We start from the raw sequence: 20,956 nt of genomic DNA on the forward strand, positions 1-20,956 counted from the left end.
CGTGAGCCTCGCTGCACACGTTTGCCAAGCACTATTGCCTAGACAGGCAAGTCCGAAGAAATGGCTTTTTCGGCCGTTCCGTTCTCCAGGACTTTCTGGTGTGATCTTGGTTCGCAGACCCACCACCGGGGTTGGTATTGCTGGGGTATCTATCCTAAGGCAAGCAATCTAACACTAACATGTTTCTTTCAGATGCACAAGTTACTTACCTTCGGTAACGATATATCTGTAAGAAACATTAGTTGTTGTTAGATTCCTTACCGCCCCACCCATCCTCCCCCCTTCTGCGAACCGACATCTAGGGTTAAGGTATCTCCCTTTGAGGGCCCTAGTTTCATGGCGCCAGTGCCGGTTTCTTGCGAGGGCGGCGTACAAGTACTCCGATGTCATCTCGGTGGTCATAACAACGGACGCGAAGTGGTACTGCTGACGAAAACGTTCCAGACCCAGTCTGACGCCTGGGGATATTCTAAGGTAAGGAATCGAACACTAACTAATGTGTCTTACAGATATATCGTTACCGAAGGCAAGTAACTTGTGCGTTTATTCATCCTGGTTTTAATGGAAATGAGTTCTGAAAGTCCTTTTTGGACTTATTGTGACAGGCCTTCAAATATTTAGTCATTAATGTAGAGAATGCAGTGACATGGCATTCACTTTGTCCTTGGCCTTCCTGGTCTAGGAGTTTTCCTTCTCTTTGGGGGTTATTTTCTAATGTCTGACTGTTGTCCGATGTTCTTGGTCAGAGTTTTATCCCGTTACTCTTAAGGCTCCGTTCTTTTGTGCTGCAGAGGTTTTTTCTTCTTTACATTGTCTGTGGTTATAGCCACGTTTTTTGTTAAGAGCCCAGGCTCTTTTTCTTACATTTCTATATTTGGTCGGTTGTTGCTTATGACTGACTGGTTCTCTTGAAGAGCTCATAGGGTTAGTTCACAGACCCTCCTCCGGGTGGGTATAGCTTTGGTATTTAACCCTATCAGTGCTGCCGTCGCCCGCTGAACGTTCGGAGCACTACCTGGCTGGTGCTGCTAACGTTCAACGGCCGACGCGGCCCCACCCACTCTATTGAACGCCCGCACTGCGCCAAAATAACGGCCGCAGTAAACGGGTTAATTCAAAATGAAGGAATCTACTGCTAGGTGTCTCTATCAGATGGGCAAGTTATTTACCTTCAGCAAAGTATTATCTGGTAGCGACAGTCCAGCCGCAGATTACGTAATGCCCTTGCCATTCTCCCCACTCTGCGAACGACCTATGAGGTAAGGGTTATAACCAGTTTCAGTACTGGTTTTATATACCGGTAGCCACTGTCTGAAGTAATGTTGGGACTCAACCGAGCACTTGGTCTTGCCACATAGGCCTTGTTTAGATATTGCATAACATCCGTTTACAGTGGTGAGGGATCAGTATAGTGGGGAATGTTTTCTCTTTTACTCTGGATTAAACACTAGTGAGCAGTGTTGATTCATTTGGTTCGTTCTTTCAATGTCTTGGTCTAGTATTATCTTACCATGTATTGGCACTGTCACTAACTCACTTAATGGTGCGATTCAACAAACCGCTTAGTATTTTTTATAGGTTTTGTTGGGATATTACCTTGCCATTCATTACCATTTGTGAATGGTCTATAGTGTGTAAGGAGTTTTCCCTTGCATCCTGGTTATACACCAGGGTGTAGGGTTTCACGTTGCCCTGTACTTCGTTGATTCTTTTGGGGTTTTCTTAAAAGTCCATGTCTGGTATTAACAGACCATTGGATGTTCCTTCTTTGTTAAGGTTTCAAATTTTTATCTTTTTGGCGCACTGTGTACACAATCAGCTTTTATAGTGGCTCCACATTCTGGCGCAGAAGGTTTCCAAGATGAAACTAACGTCCGTGCGCCATATGGGACTTCTACGGCTCCACTAATGTCGTCATGTAACCGTACTGCGCCTTCCCCCGACTCGCAGAAGTACCGTAGAAAAATTTCCAGTTCCAGTCTGACGCCTGGGGAGAATTCAAAGTTAAGGAATCTGCTGCTAGACTTTTCTACCAGATAATAAATTAGCGAAGGTAAGTAACTTGTTAGTATATTTGTGTATGTGTATTTATACATGTATGTGTATCTATATGTGTATCTGTAAATGTATGTGTGTATGTGTAAGTATATGTATTAATGTGTGTGTGTGTTTCTGTGTATATGGATACACTGCAGGTGGGCTTCCCACAGGGTGTTCTTATCGGATCTTGTTACTGTACATTTTTGGGTGTTCAACCTTTGCTTGGTTGTCTCTTCCTTTTTCTTACTTCTCTGGGGCTCTTCCTTTCTTAGCGCTAGAGGTTTACCGTCTTGCTCTGAGGATTCCTCCCCAAGACTAGCCTCTTTGGTTATTGCGGTTCCCACAATGTTTTGGTGCAGGGTTGATTAGTTTCCTCCCCCCTTTTTCCATTGTGATGTATTCGGATACCCCATTTCCCTTATTTTCCTTGTAATGCTCAGGGTGGTGTTAATTCACATGTTCTTCTCTACGACAAGGTGGTCCGGCAGTGACATTCTGTTTTCCTTTGTCCTTTAGCCTTGTTCTGCGTTGGTTTGTGTGAGAAAGTGACTCTATATACACTGGACCAGAATAAGGTACAGTGTGTATAGCGTCCACAAACCCCAGGGGTATAACAGAGTTCAAAGCCAGGTGTGACATTACTCTCTAAAGTGGTAGCTTGGTCGAGCAGTAAGGCAGTACCAGAGGACAGTGTAAAGCATTTGTTGTACACACTCAGTCAGCAAAAGGTTTCACATACTCAAAGACTGAATTCCAGGCCAATTTTTTTTATATCAAAGATATAGTTTTATTTCTAGAACCAACAGGTATCAAAATATACTGCTCTCAATATGAGAGGTCTCCGGTGAGTACTTTGCAGAAAGGCAATAAACTTTGTAAACACAATAGGTACAGGGGTTGCAGTAAGCAACACAATTCTACACACAATTTAGCATTGAGTTCAATGGATTTTCTTGTATAAACACAGTTGATTACTTTGTAGATGACTTTTGTAACTCCAGGACTGGCTCCTAGATTCAGTCCTGGGGTCTAAGCTGAAAACAGTTTAGCAGAAACGTTTTAGGTATTGCAGTGATTTTTCAGGAATAAAAAGCTATTTTAAAAGTTCACACGTAGAAACTTTTTAACAGAAATCTGGCAATGTTATCCAATGGGAGAAAATTCAGGTCGCAGGTAAAGTACGTTCTCGTTACTTTTGTAATCTGGTACTGGGCTCCTGGGGCCAGCACTGGGGTCTCAACTTAAAACAGGTAAGTACTCCCGTTTCAGTATTTCGTATGATTTTTAAAGAATATTTCTAGTTTTCAAAAGTAGACAGAAGAAATTTCATAGAAAAGCATACAATGGATTCCTATGGAGAAAATACAAGTTACTAGTAAGCCCGCTAGGGATTACTTTTGCGGTTCAGCACTGGGCTACAAGGTACAGTACTGGCTCCTCTCAGGTGAGTATTTCGGAATTCGGATGATTTTATAGGAATATTTCAAGTTTTCAAAGGTAGACACTTAGAAGATTTTTCGAGTCAAACCAGTCAATGTTATTCAATGGCAGGTAAGTGAGTTACTGGTTTCCTGGTGAGTACTAGTCTGGTGAAGTTGTGGTTCTGGGCATGGACTCAGGGGTCCCCCAGGGTCAGGTAGGTACAGTTGGTTCACCCTCAGCGGTGCAGAGGTGGCCGGATGCAGAGGTAGTTAGGCCCACTGTTATCTAATGGGGGACAGGGGGCCTCCGGTTGGTGGCTTCTGGCTAGCAGGCCATGCGGCTGTGGGAGGTGGGCTCCTGGCCACTTGCTCAGGGCAAAGGGGGAAGCAGGATAGGACAAAGGTGGCACAGCCAACGGTACTCAGGCGGCTGGGTGCAGGGTGCTTTTGAGCCGTCGGGCGCTCAATGTTATCCAATGGAAAAGGGAAAAAAGGCTGTAGGCTCGGGGCGGAGGCACTCCAGGGGCGACCAGCACGTCGAGAGGGAATTTGGGATTTTGGAGCACAGGTAGGTACCCCAAAGGGGGGCGCAGGGGTGTCTTTGGGTGTCGGAAAAGCTTTCCCTCAGCTGGTTGGGGGAGCCCTGGTTCTGAGTCTGCAGGCGTCTGGGTCATTGAGGAGATTCTTTGGGCACTGGACTTCGGGTCCCAGTCACCGGGGGGGGAACTTCCTCGTGGTCTTGGATCACTCGGGCAAGGGCCGGGCTCGGCGGGTGCAGAGTGGGCTGGTCCGGAGCTTCCTGGCTGGCACCAAGGGGGTTGTTGCAGCAGAGCCTCTGCTGAGGGGAGTCCCAGTCTTTAAGAGGGTCAAGGTAGGCCGGTCCTCTGGGTGTCCCAAGGTTGCTGTCCGCAGGAGTCGCCGGGATTTAGGCAGGAGCAGGTTCCAGGATCGACAGGCCGGTAGGGCTGGGGCCAAGTCAGTTGTTGTCGTCCTGTTAGCAGCTGCACGGCGGGTCTTCTTCTTGATCTTTTCTTCTTTTGGTATCGGGATCTGGGGGAGGAATGTTCAGGGAGCCCCTAAATACTGAATTTAGGGGCGTTACAGGTAGAGCAAGGGCAGGGACCAATAGTTCCCTGTCCTGGGTTGGGTACACCCTCTAGCCTGCTCCTCTCCTGTGGGAGCAAATGGTCTGGAGAAGCTCACAGAGGCGGCATGCCTTTGAAGCTTCCCCCTGCTGGTCCTGGGGGAGGGACCTAGCACCTCGCCCAGGATGTGCATTGTTGCAGGCCCAGGAGAGCAGGGGGCTCTCCACCCAGGGGTCCAGCCACATGTCTGCTGTGTGGCAGCCTCTGCAGCCACTCAGCCTAGACGTGGATTGTAGATTAGGTTCTCAGGGGGCATCTCTAAGATGCCCACTGGTGCATTTTACATTAAATCCCACACTGGCATCAGTGCGGGTTTAATGTGCTGAGAAGTTTGGTACCAAACTTGTCAGTCTTCAGTGTAGCCATTATGGTGCTGTGGAGTTCGTAATATCGACCTCCCAGCACCATATACTCTTAAATGGCATCACTGCACTTACAGTGCCCAGGAATGGCCCTGAGTATTGTAGGGGCACAGGGCTCAGGCACCTGGGCCCACACCACTGGCATAGGGCACCCAGCTAGAGGGGTGACTGATGTATGCCAGGGCACTGGGTTTGTGGGCATGGCACACAGGGATGTGTGCCATGTCAACTTTTTGTTTAGTTCTGTACTTAATCACTCAGCCTACAAACGCAGTGTGTGGGTGCCAGGATACAGGGCCCCTAAGGGTTGCACAATAAGTGCTGCAGCCCTTAGGGGTCTTCTCTGGTCACCATGCCCTGGGTACCTAGGGTACCATTTACTAGGGGCTGACAGGTGGCCAGAGATGCTAATTGGGTTTCAGTTTCAACACAGTTTTAGGGAAGGAACACAGGCCCTGGGTACCTGGTTGGCAGGACCCCAGGGCACACTCAGTCAAAGCACATCAGCAGTCAGAAAAAAGTGGGGGCATACCAATGCAAGAAAGATGGCACTTTCTCCGTTTGGTTACTATCGGGAGAGCTACATAATAGTTTTTGTGAAAGTGTTTTCTCCAACACTATTTTCTCTCCTTGGCTGTGGGTTTGTTTTCCACAAACTCAGTCTTTCGTACTTCTGCTCCCTACAGGCTTCCACGGTTCGAGCTGCTTCTTGTCCTTTCCATATTTCCACAAAAGCCTAGTCCCGCTCTCCCTTTTTGGGCTGGCTTCTCCTATTCGGGGCACTTTTGTTGGTTCCGTTCGCAAACCCTCCTCTGGGGACAGTATTAATTGGGTATCTATTCTAAGGTTAGGAATCTGCGCCTAGATGTCTGTCAGATGAACAAGTTACTTACCTTCAATAACGCCTTATTTGGTAGAGACAGGATCTAACTGACCCACCCATCCTCCCTGCTCTGCAGACTGCTGGTGCTGTTACCTACAAGATCCCTTTCTTGGCATTCTGATGCCTTTCTTCAGGACTTAATATTTGTTTGACAAAAAAAGTCTCTTCTGGCACACTGTTTCTATAGACCGTTTCTTTGCGTGGCACTGCATTTTGGTGCAGAAGTTAGTCACAGAAGAAAAGGACGTTGGTGTGTATGGGGAGAGCTCATATGGACTCTGTCAACGCGGCATCCAGTCGTCTACGTCGCTACATAGTCATTTGACGCCCTCTACCGAAGCGCAGAGGTACTGCTGTGAAAAATTTCCGGATACAGTCTGGCGCCTGGGGAGAATTCCAAGGTAAGGAATCAGCGGCTAGATCCTATCTCTACTACATAAGGCATTACCGAAGGTAAGTAACTTGTTCTTTGATACTCCAATTCATCCAAAACTTTGCAAATTCCTCAGATTCAGGGTAGCCGTCACTATCAATTCAAAGTCCTCCCCTTTGGTCTCAAATCAGCCGCCCTGGATATTTACGAAATGTCTAGCCCACCTAAGGACAAAGGATTCCAGGTAAGTCCAGTACCTCGATGATTGGATCATAAAAGCATCAGCTGCCCATCAGGCGTTGAAAGCAACCACAGCTTGTCTGAAGTTGTTCTAAAGTTTAGGTTTAACTGTTAATTATCAGAAGTCCCTCCTCCATCCAGCAAAAGGATACGTTTTCTGGGTACAATTTTGGATACTCTCCAAGACTAGGCATTCTTATCGAAAGAAAGAGAAAAGACTCACAATATTAGCAGGAAGACTATAGAAAATAGTCCCTTTCAATTTGCCTTTTCAATTCGTTTCTAGGAATAATATCCTCTGCCATCTCTCTAGTGCCCTTAACCTGCCTGAGAATGAGGCCTCTACAGGAAGAATTAGACAACCGTTGGATTGAAGTAGAAAGCTCTTTCTCCAATACCATCACACCAACCTTAGCAAAGGCTCTGCCCTGGTAGACTGAGGTTGACAATCTGTCATCAGATCTAAGATTCTTATATAAGATACCAGATTGTCATTACCACAGACGCTTCTGTGGACGGTTGGGGTGTTCTCATTTGCAGGACCTCCAAATAAGAGGAAAATAGACCATGAGTCAAAGGAAAATGCACTTAAACTTCCTAGGGCTCGGAGTAATTTCATTAAGCCTCCAAGATTTCCTGCGGAGTATAGTGGGATCATCACTGCTAATATGCACAGACAACACAATCATTTAGCACTACATAAGAAACAAGGGGCACAATATCTCTGGTCCTGTCCAAAAAAAACTCTGGAAATAGGCTTTGGCATATCAAATAACATTACGAGCCGCACACCTGCCAGGTGCAGACAGCTTGGCAGATACGTTGAACCGAATAATAAACTGCCATGAATGGGAGGTAAATCAGCTCATTCTGCATAGGATTTTCCAAAAATGGGACAAGCCAATACTAGATCTTTGTGACACAAGAGAACCGGAAATGCCAGTTTTACACAATCTGCAACCATCAAAATGGAATGTTGGGGCAATGGGTTTTTGATCAGATGGTCAGGGATCTTTGCATACGCTTTTCCCCCGATCTCTCTCATACCCAGAGTCCTCAAGAAAATGAAGAAGGAACCTTGTCAGATAATTGTGGTGGTTCCACGATAACCCAGGCATCACTGGTTTACGAAACTACAACTTCTACTGTCAGACAAGTCTCATCCAACTTGAAACTTCGGAGAAACTTATTATTGATAAACTACAGCCAAGTTCTTCATCCAAATCTGGCTTCCCTGCTCTTAAGTGCCTGGCTCCTGAACACCCTTAATTCACAAATATAGATATCGCTCAAGAATGCAGAAAAATTCTTGTAAGAGCCAAAGCTGATAGAACTAACAAAGCATACAGATTAAAATTAGAGCATTTCTTTTTAATGCCATAAGATGAATATACACCCTATTTTGGCACCACCAGAACAAATCCTACTTTACCTGCTATCGGTGGCAAAATCAGGCTTAGTTCACACTTCTATAAAAGTGCATCTAGCTGCAATTTCAAGATGCAGATGCACGTCTGGAACTCCATCCTTATGGTCTAATAATCATTAAGCAGTTTCTTAAAGGTCTATTCAGTCTTTTCCTCCAATCTGGCAATCGGATACAGTATCGGCACAGCTGATGAGTCCCTTTTTAACTTATTCATATGTATTAGACCTGGTTTCTAACATGAAACGTGGCATTGCTATTGGCTTGTACATCAGCCTGAATGGTGAGGGAAATGCAAGTGTTCACCATTAATGAGACTTTCTTGAAGTTTAAGGATTACACTGCGACTTGTAAAAACAGGTATACATTCATGCAACACTATTGCCTGGAATAGGCTATGTGTACTTTTACTACTGCTTGATACCATGGAACTCCCTCAGAGAATGGTTCAAGCATGTAAATCTATGAAAGATACAGATACTGGAGAATGGTAGTTACAGGTAAGTAACTTATTTTCATGTCTGTTTTGCACCCCCAAGACATCTGCCTTGGCACCTCACAACACAAAATGTGGTTTTTGTAGCAGAAGGATGAACTGCAAGGCCAAACCTGCTGTTGCCGAACTCGTTCCTCCTCTTGACCTCCTGCCTCATGCAAGTAAACTACACCAGGTTGCACATGTGGGCTCTGCAGGGGGATCTAAACTCAGTGGTCTCAGCACCTGCAATGGTGGCTGTTCGACCGCAGTTGAACTAGAGGCAAACTCCTCTCCTTACCCCACCCAGAGCTAATGTTCATTGCTGGTGCATCGTTGCTGGATTGGTGAGTTCATCTGAAAAAAGTGGGGATCAGAGGACTCTGGTATCTGGCAGAGGCTCGCTTCCACATAGACTTGCTGGCTTTGCAAGTGAGTAACTTTTTTACAACTGAAAGTGTTCCTCCCAGCCATCAAAGTGGAACAGATGCAGTTACTCACAGTAAGCATGACTGCTATGTGGCATTGCAACAAGCAGGGCCTTATGGGTTCTGTCAGGACGCTCTGTGCCACTCAAAGTGGCTGAATGCTCAGGCTTCTCCCTGATTGACCAGCACCTGGCAGGATCTTTCAATTAGGGCGGACCACCTCAACCAATGTTACCTAGCAGATCACTAATAGCAGTTATACTCTAAGGTGCACATGGCTTATTTCAGCAAGTTGGGGAACCCTGACTCGATCTACACTTTCTTCCCGGAGAAAAGTGGCATTTCTGCTCAAGCTAGTCACACCCTTCCACATAAAGCAATCCATAACTTTTCTGGCTTTCTATTCACCACCTCATCCCTCCAAGGAGGAAGAATGACTTCATTGCCTTGACCCTAAATGGGCACCTCACTTCTTTATGGACCGAACCAAAGACTGCCAACAGGAAAACCAACGTATCGATTTCTCTCGGGCTAAGACAGGCAAAGGGGTGCAAAATCTGCTATTTGTTAGCCAAGAAGGAGCTCTCAGAAGGCTTGCATGCTCATTCCACCAGAGCGAAGGCTGCTGCTGCCTCTGCGCTGGTGCATAGTTTCAGTCATGCACATTTGCCAGGCCACTACCTGGGCATCCATCCACACGTTCACGAAGCATTACTGCCTGGATAGCCAGGACTTGCAGGATGAGCACTTTGCCCGTGAAGTCCTGCATGATTTCCTTGTCTGATACATTCCACAGACCCACCACCAGAGAAGATGTATTGCTTTGGTATCCATTCACAAGGTGAGGAATCTGTGCCTTGTAGTTTATATCAGAAGAACAAATTTCTTGCCTTCGGGAATGCTTTTTCTGGCACAGGCTCTATTTAACTGCATATTCCTCACTGACCCACACTCCTCCACATTTTGTGGACTCTCCTAAACCTTTAATTGGATGCCAAATCTAAAGCATCTGTAGATGTAGGGGACTGATTTACTATATGGTGCCCACTTAGTGAACCACCTTACACTAATCCAGGTAACCCTTATGGTGATTTTAGTGGACTTGGACAACCATAGAAATCTTTAAGTGGTGGCTGTGGAGAGCAGCCTTCAGGCTTAGTCCAGAAGGAGTGTTAAGCAGCTTGTTATACCAGAACTAATCTTATTGTGTGGGTTAAACAAATAGGAACCACACAGTGTAGTTTAAAATATTTTATTATACACACTCACTAACGCATTGGTAAATCTCATACCCAGAGATATAAACACAATACACACTATTTCAAGGGTAGAACAGGTAAATGTCACAAATACACAGTGGTTTCTAGAGGGGAGACCAAACCATATACTAAATAAGTGGAATGCGAACTGCGACAGATGTCTGGAATTGGACTAGAAGACTCCGAAGAGCTGGATGACACATGGAACTCAAGCGAAGTACCCAGGAACCACATGGAGGCTGTGTGCAGAGTGGAAACACAGCCACGTACTCAATGCAAGAGAGGGAAAAGTTGCAGTTTTCAAGAAGCACCACCCTTCCCAGAGGACCCTGAAGAAACCCATTGGAAGATGGAAGGTTGGAGAGTCACCCCACCCGTGGATGAACCAGGATACACCAGGGAATCCAGGTGCGGAGTGACGTCGGAAACTGCTGTAGACCACAATGGAGGCCATCAGTGAAGATGCAGCTGGCAAAGGTCAGAGTCCAATGGAATCCAAGGATGGATTCTTGACTAAGAGTACCTGCAAGCAGAAGGGACAGTCTATGCCACTCAGTGACCAGGAGGCACGGAAGGCCAATGATCACTGATGACAGAAGCTGCAGGCGAGTTGACGGTGACCGCGTCGCTGCAGCTATGAGGACCAGACGACAGTGTGGAAAACATGGAGCTGTTCACAAGCTGTCCCATGTCGGAAGTCGAGAACCAGGTGGTCAGTGTCCAGTGGGAGCACCAACCAGCCTTCGCAACCGACGTGGAAAACAAAGAAGGTGCAGTGTCTGGACCATCAAAGTCCAAGGAACTCACCAAGTGCCGGAGAGTCAGAGCAAGCCCCGATTAAGCAGGGAAGCTCACTGAAGCCAAAGGAGACTCTCTAGGACCTGAAGGCACAGGAGTTACAAGAGGACCTTGAGCAACTTACCAGATGCAGGCCCTCAGTGAAGAGCATGCGATGAGGACAAAGAATTTTACAGGAAGAGATGCTTGAGGCTGGAGCTTCTTGAAGCCCAAAGATCTCTGGAGGACAGAGTAAACAAGCCTTGGCAAAGGCAAGTCAGCATGGTGCACACGGGTGCTGTTCCAGCGGGTCCGACGAGGGATACTGGCTACAAAATTTCTGAGAAGACACTGCAGGCCTCAAGGGAGTTGCAGAACCACACCTGTGCTGCTGAGCCTTTCGAAGTCCGGAGCACGTCAGGAGCAGCAGACCGGTCAGCTTAGTTGCGGTGCCTTCAGATGCAGGGGAATGACTCCTTCATCCAAGGGAGATTGCTTCAGGTGTTTTTGATGCTCACAGGTCTGGAAAAGAGCCTGGATGAAGTCACCCACAGGTAAGCACTTAAGTACCATAGGGAAAGGATTGGGACGATTCAAGGGTCCCTCCCAGAGGAGGGGCTGGACAGGATATTCCTTTGTCCTTTGTCTAGTTTCGCCCCAGAGGAGAAGCCAACATCTCCCTGAACTGGTTCCGACTAGAGTATGCAAGGCAGACACTAAATGTGCCCTTCAAAGCAGTCTGATGGCTCTGGAAAATGCCCCCAGCCCAATACACTAAGTACTGTCTGGGACCCTGCGACAGGAAACGGATTGTTCTACCTTCCCCTGCTCGAGCTCAGCAGCATGAGGGGAGAATTAGGTCAGTACATGGGAACACTGGAATCGGTGTTGGGGTAGGATTCCAACATGTTTGATACCAAACATGACAGGTTTCTTTGCAGCCAATATATAGTTAGACATCTCGTAATTGACTTGATATCCCCTATATGTGTTAAATGGCTGATCGCACTTACAAAGCCTGGAGAATCGACTCCAGGGTTTGTAGGGGGTGTCCTGCTCATCCAGAGCACCCTCACAACCAAGCACCCTGCCTTCAGTATTGAAAGGCCTGCCTTAGGGGTGACTTATAGGTTTTAAGTGCAGTGACCTCAAATAGAAGGAAACTTATATCTGTTGAGAGTGGTGCTAGCACCAGCGTACACAGGCAGCAATGGCAGGCCTGTAGTCACACTTCGAATGGTCTCTCATGGGTGGCATAATACATGCTGCAGCCTATGGGAGACCCCTGGGTACCTTAGTACCACATACTAGAGACTTAGAAGGGTATACCAGTAGCCAATTAGGAAGGTACCAAAGTACTTACCATAGTCACATTTTGGGAGAGAGCACATTGACTGAGGGTTCTGATTAGCAGGATCCCAGTAAGACTAGTCAGAAAACAGCATAACACCAGCAAAAAGTGGGGCAGCCATGAAAGCAGATCCTTCTTTCTACACTGCACTATTTGATTTCCATGACTTCATCTTCAATAGCATGGACCGGGATTAGAAATAAACTGAAATCAACGCACAGAGGTGGCACATATATATATACAGGTGTAAGGAAACTGGCTTTTTTTGCACCAAATTTTGCCCCCGTTTTGACCAGTAGGTACTAGTGTAATGGCACTGTAATGCCCAAGCCCCACTAAACAGGACGCTGTGCATGTGGTCATATCCTTAACATGGTGCATGTTCATTGGCTTGTTCCCAATTGGCATAGCCTAACTTACTTGTAAGTCTCTAGTTGATGGTCTCACGGGTACCCAAGTACTGTAAGTTGGTGTCCGCCAGCGACTGCAGCACTTGTTGTGCCTTCCTGAGCGGGACAAGATAAAACATGTCTGTCACTGCAGACTAGAAGAATTGTTTTAAATTGCTAACTCAGCTTTTTCATTTAAGGTAATGACAAAGCCCAAACTTCCCTTTTTATTATATGTAAGTCACCCCTCAGGTAGGCCTAATGAGCCCAAAGGAAGGGTGCTGTATGTTAAAAAGTGGAACATGTACTTATACAGGTTCCAGCAATAAAAACCCTAAATAGTTTGTTTTTTTTGCTGTGGAAAGACTAGTAGGCCCCATTGACAAGTACAGAGTAAGAGGCTGACACCTCTCCCCTGCTAAGTTCTGAATGGGTCTACTGAATTTGGTACTGTAAGGCATCAAAAGAATCTGTTCATTAAAAATCTGGTTTAATGGTTAAATCGAACTTAAGGTCACTGGTGGGCAAAGTGCAAATTTAGAGGTTGCCACTTCAGTTGCCCAAGGTTTTTCGGTTCCTGTTTACTGTTGTACTCTGGGTCTGTCTTGTAGACAACTTTCTGCCCTCCTGGGGATACGTGGTAACGACTCCCATGAAAGATAACAATAGAGGCCTGACACTTCAGGAAGTGTTACCTCCTGGGTGTTTTCCTAAAAGGCAAGCTTCAAAGGCGAAGCTGCATTTGAAGGGCAAGTGGGGAACACATGGGAGAAGGGCTGCTCTTTTGTTTGGGTAGAGAGTCTAGCACTAAGGACAGCGAAGGGGAAGCCAGTTGTCATACATTTTTTTCAGGGGCATATATCCCTCTTGGTTGCAAAGCCTATGCGTTGGGCTAGGGAGCTTTGGGTGCTGATGCAAGGGGCTCTACCATGTTGGGAGTTGGCTGAATGTTGCATCCTGGGATAGCCAGATGTCCTACTTCCCAGGACATGGCCAAATGTAGGGAGGGAGCCTTGTAGCCTATTGGCTACCAACCACAACTTAGCCTGAGGGCACTTTCTGAAATGAATTTGGCAACCCTTGTACCCAGAACTCAGATCTCGACTGGACTGGAAGAGGATCGAAAGACTGCCCTGCTGAACTTTAGAACCAGCAAAGAGGCTGCACCGACGTGGACTGCACCTGCTGAACCTGGTGGCTAGCAAACGAGAGGGACTGTGCCTGTTGAGTTCTGCTTGAGGAGAAGTTGTCTCTAGAGCCAAGCTAAAGCCAAGAGACTGCAGGTGTATGTCAATCAGTCAATCAATCGGGTATATTTAGAAGTGCGTTTCTCACCCGTGAGGTTCTCAAGGCACTGGGATGAGGGCGTTGAGCAACTCCACGGGCACTTGAAGATCCAGGTCTTGAGATCTTTTCTGAATAGGTTCAGTGTCGGGCTTCATCTGATGTGGAGGGCTATATAAAAGGACCTGTCACCTGCTCTGCCCCTGAGGATGTGGGTGACAGTGGCTAGTGCTAGGTTGGTGGAGCGGAGGTTTCTCCTAGGGGCGTGGAAGGAGATTATTTTGTTGCGGTATTGGTGTCCGGTGTTATGGAAGGCTTTGTATTCATGTGTGAGCAGTTTGAAGGTTATTCTTTTAGCCAGTGGAGGTCATGGAGGTTTTAAGTGATGTCGTCATGTTGTGGGATGTAGAGGACGAGCCTGGCTGCGTCATTATGGACGGTCTGGAGTTTGCGGGTGAGTTATGTTGATTCCGGCGTAGTGTTTCCGTAGTCCAGTCTGTTGGTGATGAGTGCGTGGGTGACGGTCTTCCTGGAGTCGGGGCGGGGTGTCCATTTGAAGGTCCTGCAGAGGGTGTTGAAGCATATGGAGGATACTGCGTCGATCTTGGCAGTTCATAGAGCGTGAATAGTCAAATATGATGCAAAGGGTGTGAGCGTGGTCCGTAGGGGTGGGTGGATTTCTGAGGGCTGGGGCCACCAGGTGTTGTCCTATGCAGAGGAGGTGGGTCAGAGGATGAGGACTTCTGTTTTCTCCGAGTTAAGCTACAAGCAGCTATTGCTCATCCAGGATGCGACGTCCTTCATTCCTTCTTGGAAACTGTGCCTTGTGGTGATGCGTTCCTTGGGGATTGAGAGGATGAGCTGGGTGTCGCCTGCATATGAGACTGTGTTGAGTCAGTGTTTTCTGATGCTGGTTGCGAGGGGGGCCATGTGAATGTTGAAGAGCATGGGGCTCAGGAAGGATCTTTGGGGTACTCTGTATCTGATCCCTCTAGGTTCGGAAAGGAAGGGCAGGAGTCTTCTTTGTGTTCTTCCTGAGGAAAGCTCAAATCCAGTCTAAGGCAGTAACCTGGATCCCAAACTCGTGGAGTCTGGCGGCTAGTGTGCGGTTGGAGATTGTGTTGAAGGCTGCTGAGAGGTCTAGCAGGATGAGGGCCGCAGCGTGGCTTTGGTCGAGGAGAGTGCGTATGTCAGTGGGGGCTATGGAGCTGTCTCTGAGCTGTGGTTGCTGCAGAATCGGGATTGAGAGGAGTTGATGTTGATTTCTATGAACTACGCTAGCTGGGTGTTGACCACTTTCTCAATCACTTTGGCGGCGAAGGGGAGAAGAGAGATGGGCATGAAGTTCTTGAGGTCTGTCTGGTCTGTGGAGGGTTTCTTGAGGGGGTGCATTTCCAGTAGTTGGGGAATGTGACTGTTTCCAGGTAGCAGTTGATAGTTTGTCGTAGTTAGAGCGCGATGGCGGCCCTGTGGAAGATATGCAGTGGGGGCTCTAGAGTGGATGCTTTTCATAGTCTTTGCGGTGTCTTCTGTGGTGAGAGGGCTCCCGATGAGGAGGGGCAACTGCATGGCATGGCTGGTGGGGGGTGTTGGGGCGGTGCCATTGTCTTGGTCTTCGAAGTTGTCGTTTGGCGTCTTGATCTTGTGGTGGAAGGAGCGGAGTTTGTTGCAGAGGGAGGGACGTCGGTAGTTTTGCTGTATGGTCTGGTGAATTCTAGTATGATGGTGAAGAGTTTCTTGCAATTGTGGGCGTTGGAGAGGATTCTGTCTTGGATAAAGTTTTTCTTAGTTGATTTGTTGAGTTGTTGGTGTGTTGTAGTTGCGGCCTTGTAGTCGGAGAGTGCTGCCTGGGTTTTGCTGTTTCTCCATGTTTTCTCTAGTCTTCGGCAAGAGCGCTTGGATTCTTGGAAGTCAATGGTGAACCAGGTGACCTTCACGTTGTCGTCTGGCGTACCTCTGGAGGGGAGCAAGAGTGTTAGTACATTTGTCAATCCATTGATGAAGGTTGTGTTGGTGTCTGTCATGTTAGAGGGAGAAGTGCAGCTGAGGCCGGAGGTGAAGTGTTCGTGATTTTGTTCCAGTTTCTGCATGGGAGGCATGGCATGCGCTTAAGTGCAGTGGGTTTCAAAAAGGAGAAATGGACGCAGTGGTGGTCCGTCCAGAGCTGTTACGTGGTGTGACTGAAGCAAATGTTTCCTCCGGCGAGGATGGGGTAGAGAGTATGTCCGGCAGTGTGAGTGGGGGTCCAGACGAGTTGCTTCAGTCCAATGTTGGTGAGGTTCTCTAGGAAGGCGGTGGTGTTGGGGTTGCTGAGGTGGTCTAAGTGGTAGTTCAGGTCTCCGAGCAGTATGTAGTCTGTGGAGGCCAGGGTATGGGGATCGATGTAGTCTGCGATGGCGTTGAACAGGGAGCGGGGTCCAGCGGTCGGCGAGTGATCTGCAGAGCGTCGGTCTGGGGTTGGGCTGGAAATGAATGTGTTCCATGGGGGGGGGGCGCATTATACGAGCTGGTGGTAGTCATTCAGAGGGAGCTATTATAGAAGATGGCGAGGACTCCTCCAGGACCTCTGGGCGGTCTTTCCTCAGGATCTTGTATTCATCAAGGATGGCGGTTGCGATGTCTGGTGCCGAGCTGGCATTGGTCTAGGTCTCTGTGAGCGACTTCGGGTGAGTGAGTGTTGAGGACGTCCCAAAACTTCTAGTGCGTGTCTGTGCAGGGATCGCACGTTGAGGATGCAGCTCCGAGGCCTGTGTGCTTTGGCGTCCTGTGGGTTGGGGGTGGCTGTCTAGGTCCGGAGGTGGATTAGGGTGAGGCTACAGTGTCGGCCAGAGAACGGGCCTTGGGAGTTGCTCGACAACAAGAGCTGGCAGCTGTTGCATCCAGGGTTGAGTGCGTGGAGAGTGCTGGGGTCGTAGCGGAGGGGTTTGGGGGACCAAGGTCCCTGGCACTGATCACGGTTGTGCAGACAGGCTTGCGTCCCAGCTGCTCCCACTCCCCCAACCCCTACTTAATGGCAGCTGCTCTGCGGCCGGAGCAGGAACACGAGGGGGAGCGGGGAAAAGGTAAACTCAAAACTGGAAAAACAAAGGGAAAAGACAGAAGAGAATACAGGCAAAAAATAGTAGAGACCGAGACAAAAATTGGTGAGATGCAAAGGCAGAAAGTGGACGACACAGACCGAGCACACTAGCAGAAGAGCAGGCTCTCCCACTAGACCACCAGGAATGAGGCGCAGGGAGGAGCCTGTGGGTGGAGGATGGCCTAGAATAGCTACCTGGGACACCAGAAGACACTGAGGGCAGTGCCTTAATGGCGGAGCTGCACGAGGGGAGAGCAGTTACTCTGACCAGGTGGTTCACAGCACAGGGACACAACAGCTGAGAAGCCTACTGGGCAAGTTTGGTAGCCCAAAGTCTTAAACCTATCACCAGCTGCCACCGTGCAACACCAGGGGCCAGGACCTGACACACAGTTGCACCAGAGTACACTGAGCCAGGGAGTGTCATCAGAGGGCAGCGGGGACCGCCAGAGGATGAGTTATCAATCCAAGAAGGATTGGCTTGAGACCGCGATACTGGGTGACCAGTAATCCACGAGCGACTAGACTTCTGCCAGCACTGAGATAACGTTGACTGTTACCAAGACAACCTCAATTCCTTCATGGACCTATGAGTAGTCGACGAAGACCCTTGTTGACTTCATTGCATCCACAGCATCCTTCATCCCTTGCATCAGGACCACTTTCATTGGAAATGCCTGCATTGGATAAAATTTCCCGGAAATGACTGAGTATGTCTTCACCTGTTGAGGTAACTGTTCTTGAGGACCAGGCAGGTCCCCCTCACTGCCTCCTGACTAAAGTTGAACGCCTAAAGTGACTGCAAGTAACCACATTATACCTAGCTCAACCTTTTACAGGAAAGGTTTCTAACTGCTAAATTTGTTGAGATTGCCAATGCTTGTTCATGGTTAACTGAATAGTCTTGATTTATTAATTCTTGTAAAATCTATATCTTGGAACCATTCGATGGATCTTTTTCATTGTGTCTAGAAAGATATAAAAAATAGTCTAAATTAATAAATGTAAGATTTCTTTGGTGTCATGTCGATTTTTAGGTCTCGCCTGCCGATGCGCTTGCGCATTCGAGCTGTCGAGAGATATAGGGGCTTATCCAGAGTTTAACCAAAGTGGCGATTTGATGCAGTGCACGTGCGCTTTTATGTCAATGCGCAAGCGCAATGAGTTAAAATGCGCGTGCACAGCATCAAATCGCCAGCCATCTGTTCCCCAGCTTGGTGCCGCCGGCAGCTCTTCAAAGGATTTCTCCTTCCCTAATTATTCACGGCCGGCCGGCTGTACTTTCACTTTCACGGCCGGCAGGCCGTGTCTCGTTTTTTTAATAACGCTACCCCCGCCCTCTCACTCATTTTTGCTGTTTTGAAATGCCTCCTCTCCTTCCCCATGCTCTGTCACGAGCCACTGCACCCCCCCCCCCCAGTGTCCTCTCTACCAGCATCCTCCTTTCCCCAGCGCTCACCCCCCTCCTCGCTAGCCTCCTTCTATGCGAGGTTGCAACACTATCTAAGATGAATTAATTAATTACGTTTGTGTTAGCCCACCGGAGGGCATTAATGAAGGTTCAGAAATGTGTGAAAAATTCAGGGAGTTTGACAATCGGAGAGATTGTCAGTGATAATGATTATAATGCGATCAGAAACTATGATTCGAAATATGCAATTTAAATGATTGTTGAAAATAGACCCACTGGAGGGAAGGATTGCAAATGAAATATACTCCCTGTGTGTTACTTGATAGTGTAATTGAAAAAAGTTATGAGAGAGAATGATTTCTTAAGCAAAAACTACATGCCCCAAAAAACCCTGTGCAGAGAACAGGAAGTGATGTAATTGGAATAGTGGTGCACTTTATTTAAATTTCAGAAAAAAACATGGTGATTTGGTTTTCCTGTGAGCAAGGTCTCCGTAGAGACCGAAACGCGTAAGGTGTTGCTCACATGCTGTAAAGATAATGAAATAAACGGAAAGAATTATCACAAAGTGTGTGATTACTTTGGTAAACCTGAGAGTGCATGAAGAAAAACTTCCCGATGGGGAAAACGGAATCAATTTCAAAGGCGGCTGGGTCCCGCCGCGCTTCGCGTGCACCGCCCAAGAGCACCCGGAAGCCTTGAGAATGGATCAAATATATATTTCATTGTTCTGAAAGACATGGGCTTTTCTGTACAGATATTCAACATTAAGTCAACACTTTGGACTGAATTGTCTACAGGCATGTGGATAGTACATGCAAGTACCCACTCAGCTGTTACATACTATCCAACAAAGGCAACGTACCTTTGGGAATACCTTAAATGACTAAAATGTATTCTATTCATGTGTGTTTGTAGATGATTTTGATTTGTTTTTAGTGCATGTGATAAACCTGCTAAGCCTAAAATAAAGTGGAGTGCAAACTAAATGATTTAAAAATATCTTCTCTAGTCTAAGAAGTCTGCCAACTGTTTTCCAAGACCAATGACCCCAAAAGATGTAGGCAGGCGTAAAGGTGGCGTTTTGGAGACTAAGAAAAGTGGGAACCCGCAGGTACATAAACCATGTATACCTTTACACCCTCTTTTGTTAACATTCTCAATTAATGAAAACGTGTAATTTTGATATGCTACTGTCTTTTTGGCGTTTTTAATTTTATTCATGGTGTATATCTAAACAGCAGTCTGATAAAAGGATTCTTTTCCTCTTGAGGCAAATTACACAATAAACCCAGTTCAACAGGTTTGTCCAGTATTTAGTTAATGAAATTGCAGCAAGGAATGCCTAGAAAGCCTGCACTGGTTGCACAGTTTGCCACCAAGATAGCTGTACTCTTCAATCTCCAATAGGGTTACAGTCCCACTGGTCCATGAAAATCACCAGATCAGACACAAAAAGCATGCAAGAGTGGCAACCCAAGTAAAACTCTCCTGTCTTGTATCCCTAAACATGTAGATGTATACTGTACTTTAATTTAGAGAGAATGATGTTGCACGTGCGTGGCGTTTTTAGAGGCTGCTAGCAATCTGGATAATACCTACAATGTAAAAGATCAAAATTTAGAAAAACATGATAGAAATTAGTAAGTGATGTACTCCAGATCAGTTATCTTTTTGTAAACTTTAATGCATTTAACCACTCATACCTTCGGAAGATCTGGGAACACCAGGTATGGGTGTTAGACTTTGTTAGCTTGGTAACTGTAAACGTACCAGTCCAACCAAAGCAGCTTTGCCAACTGTTCCTTTCCAGTCTCATGTGCTTTGCTCTAGGTCCCAGAATGGAAGAAAAGTGTACACCATATTAACGGTTACCAAACCATTGAGTGTTCTCCCACTGAAATACCATCCACTGAGTATGTGGCCTGCTGAAATCATGGACCTAAAAGCTTTCATTGGTCTGTCAGTTAAGCCATACCAGAGGCTGCTAGCTCGGGGAGGAAATTCAACATATGAACCAGATCAGACCCTACTGTATCAAGACCCATCCCACATACCAACTTTTCCATCTTTTCCAGGCCTATCAATCCCTTTTACCAAAGTATGCAGCCCATCATGTCTGAATGAGCTCCACAGTCAATAATCCTAGGATTGCAAAGCGTTCCATGTCATTATCCAGGCAAGAGGTTTAGCATCCCTTTCATCAGCAAACAATGACTAGAAAGTGGAGTACTAACCAGAAGATTTTGAATATGGGAAACACACTTTGGAGAATACCAAACCAACGCCCTCAGAACTGTAAACCAGGCTTGTGAGCACCATATCTCTGTGATCATGACCAAAGCTGCCAGGTGTCTTTGCACTTTCCCGTCACCCTCATTATCTTGTCAAACTGAGACAAGGCTTATTTGGATTCAGTCCACAATTCCTGCATGAAAGTGTGCCTACTGTCCCTCCCACCAACCTTCTCGAACCAATGCAATCTAAAACTCCAGCATCTTGGATGTTGGCACTGCAGTCAAGCCCTAAATCCATCAAACATGGTCGCCAGCAGTCCACAAGTGTCTGAAAATGTCTGGTTTAACCTCCATGTACTGGCATCTTGAAGGTGTC

At 47.1% G+C, this 20,956-nt stretch overlaps 1 protein-coding gene across 11 annotated transcripts in view; it reads left to right on the forward strand.

Moving 5' to 3' along the window:
• NUMA1 (nuclear mitotic apparatus protein 1) overlaps window positions 1-20,956 on the forward strand; it is an 832,005-nt gene that overhangs the window by 763,734 nt on the left and 47,315 nt on the right. For all 11 annotated transcript variants that reach the window (XM_078658631.1, XM_078658637.1, XM_078658630.1 and 8 more), the window contains one exon: window positions 19,356-19,457. In XM_078658631.1, the coding sequence (XP_078514757.1) occupies window positions 19,356-19,457 (102 nt within the window). The remainder of the gene's footprint in view (window positions 1-19,355; window positions 19,458-20,956) is intronic.

The sequence above is a fragment of the Lissotriton helveticus genome, chromosome 8, assembly GCF_964261635.1.
Source record: "Lissotriton helveticus chromosome 8, aLisHel1.1, whole genome shotgun sequence".
Taxonomy (NCBI): Eukaryota; Metazoa; Chordata; class Amphibia; order Caudata; family Salamandridae; genus Lissotriton; species Lissotriton helveticus.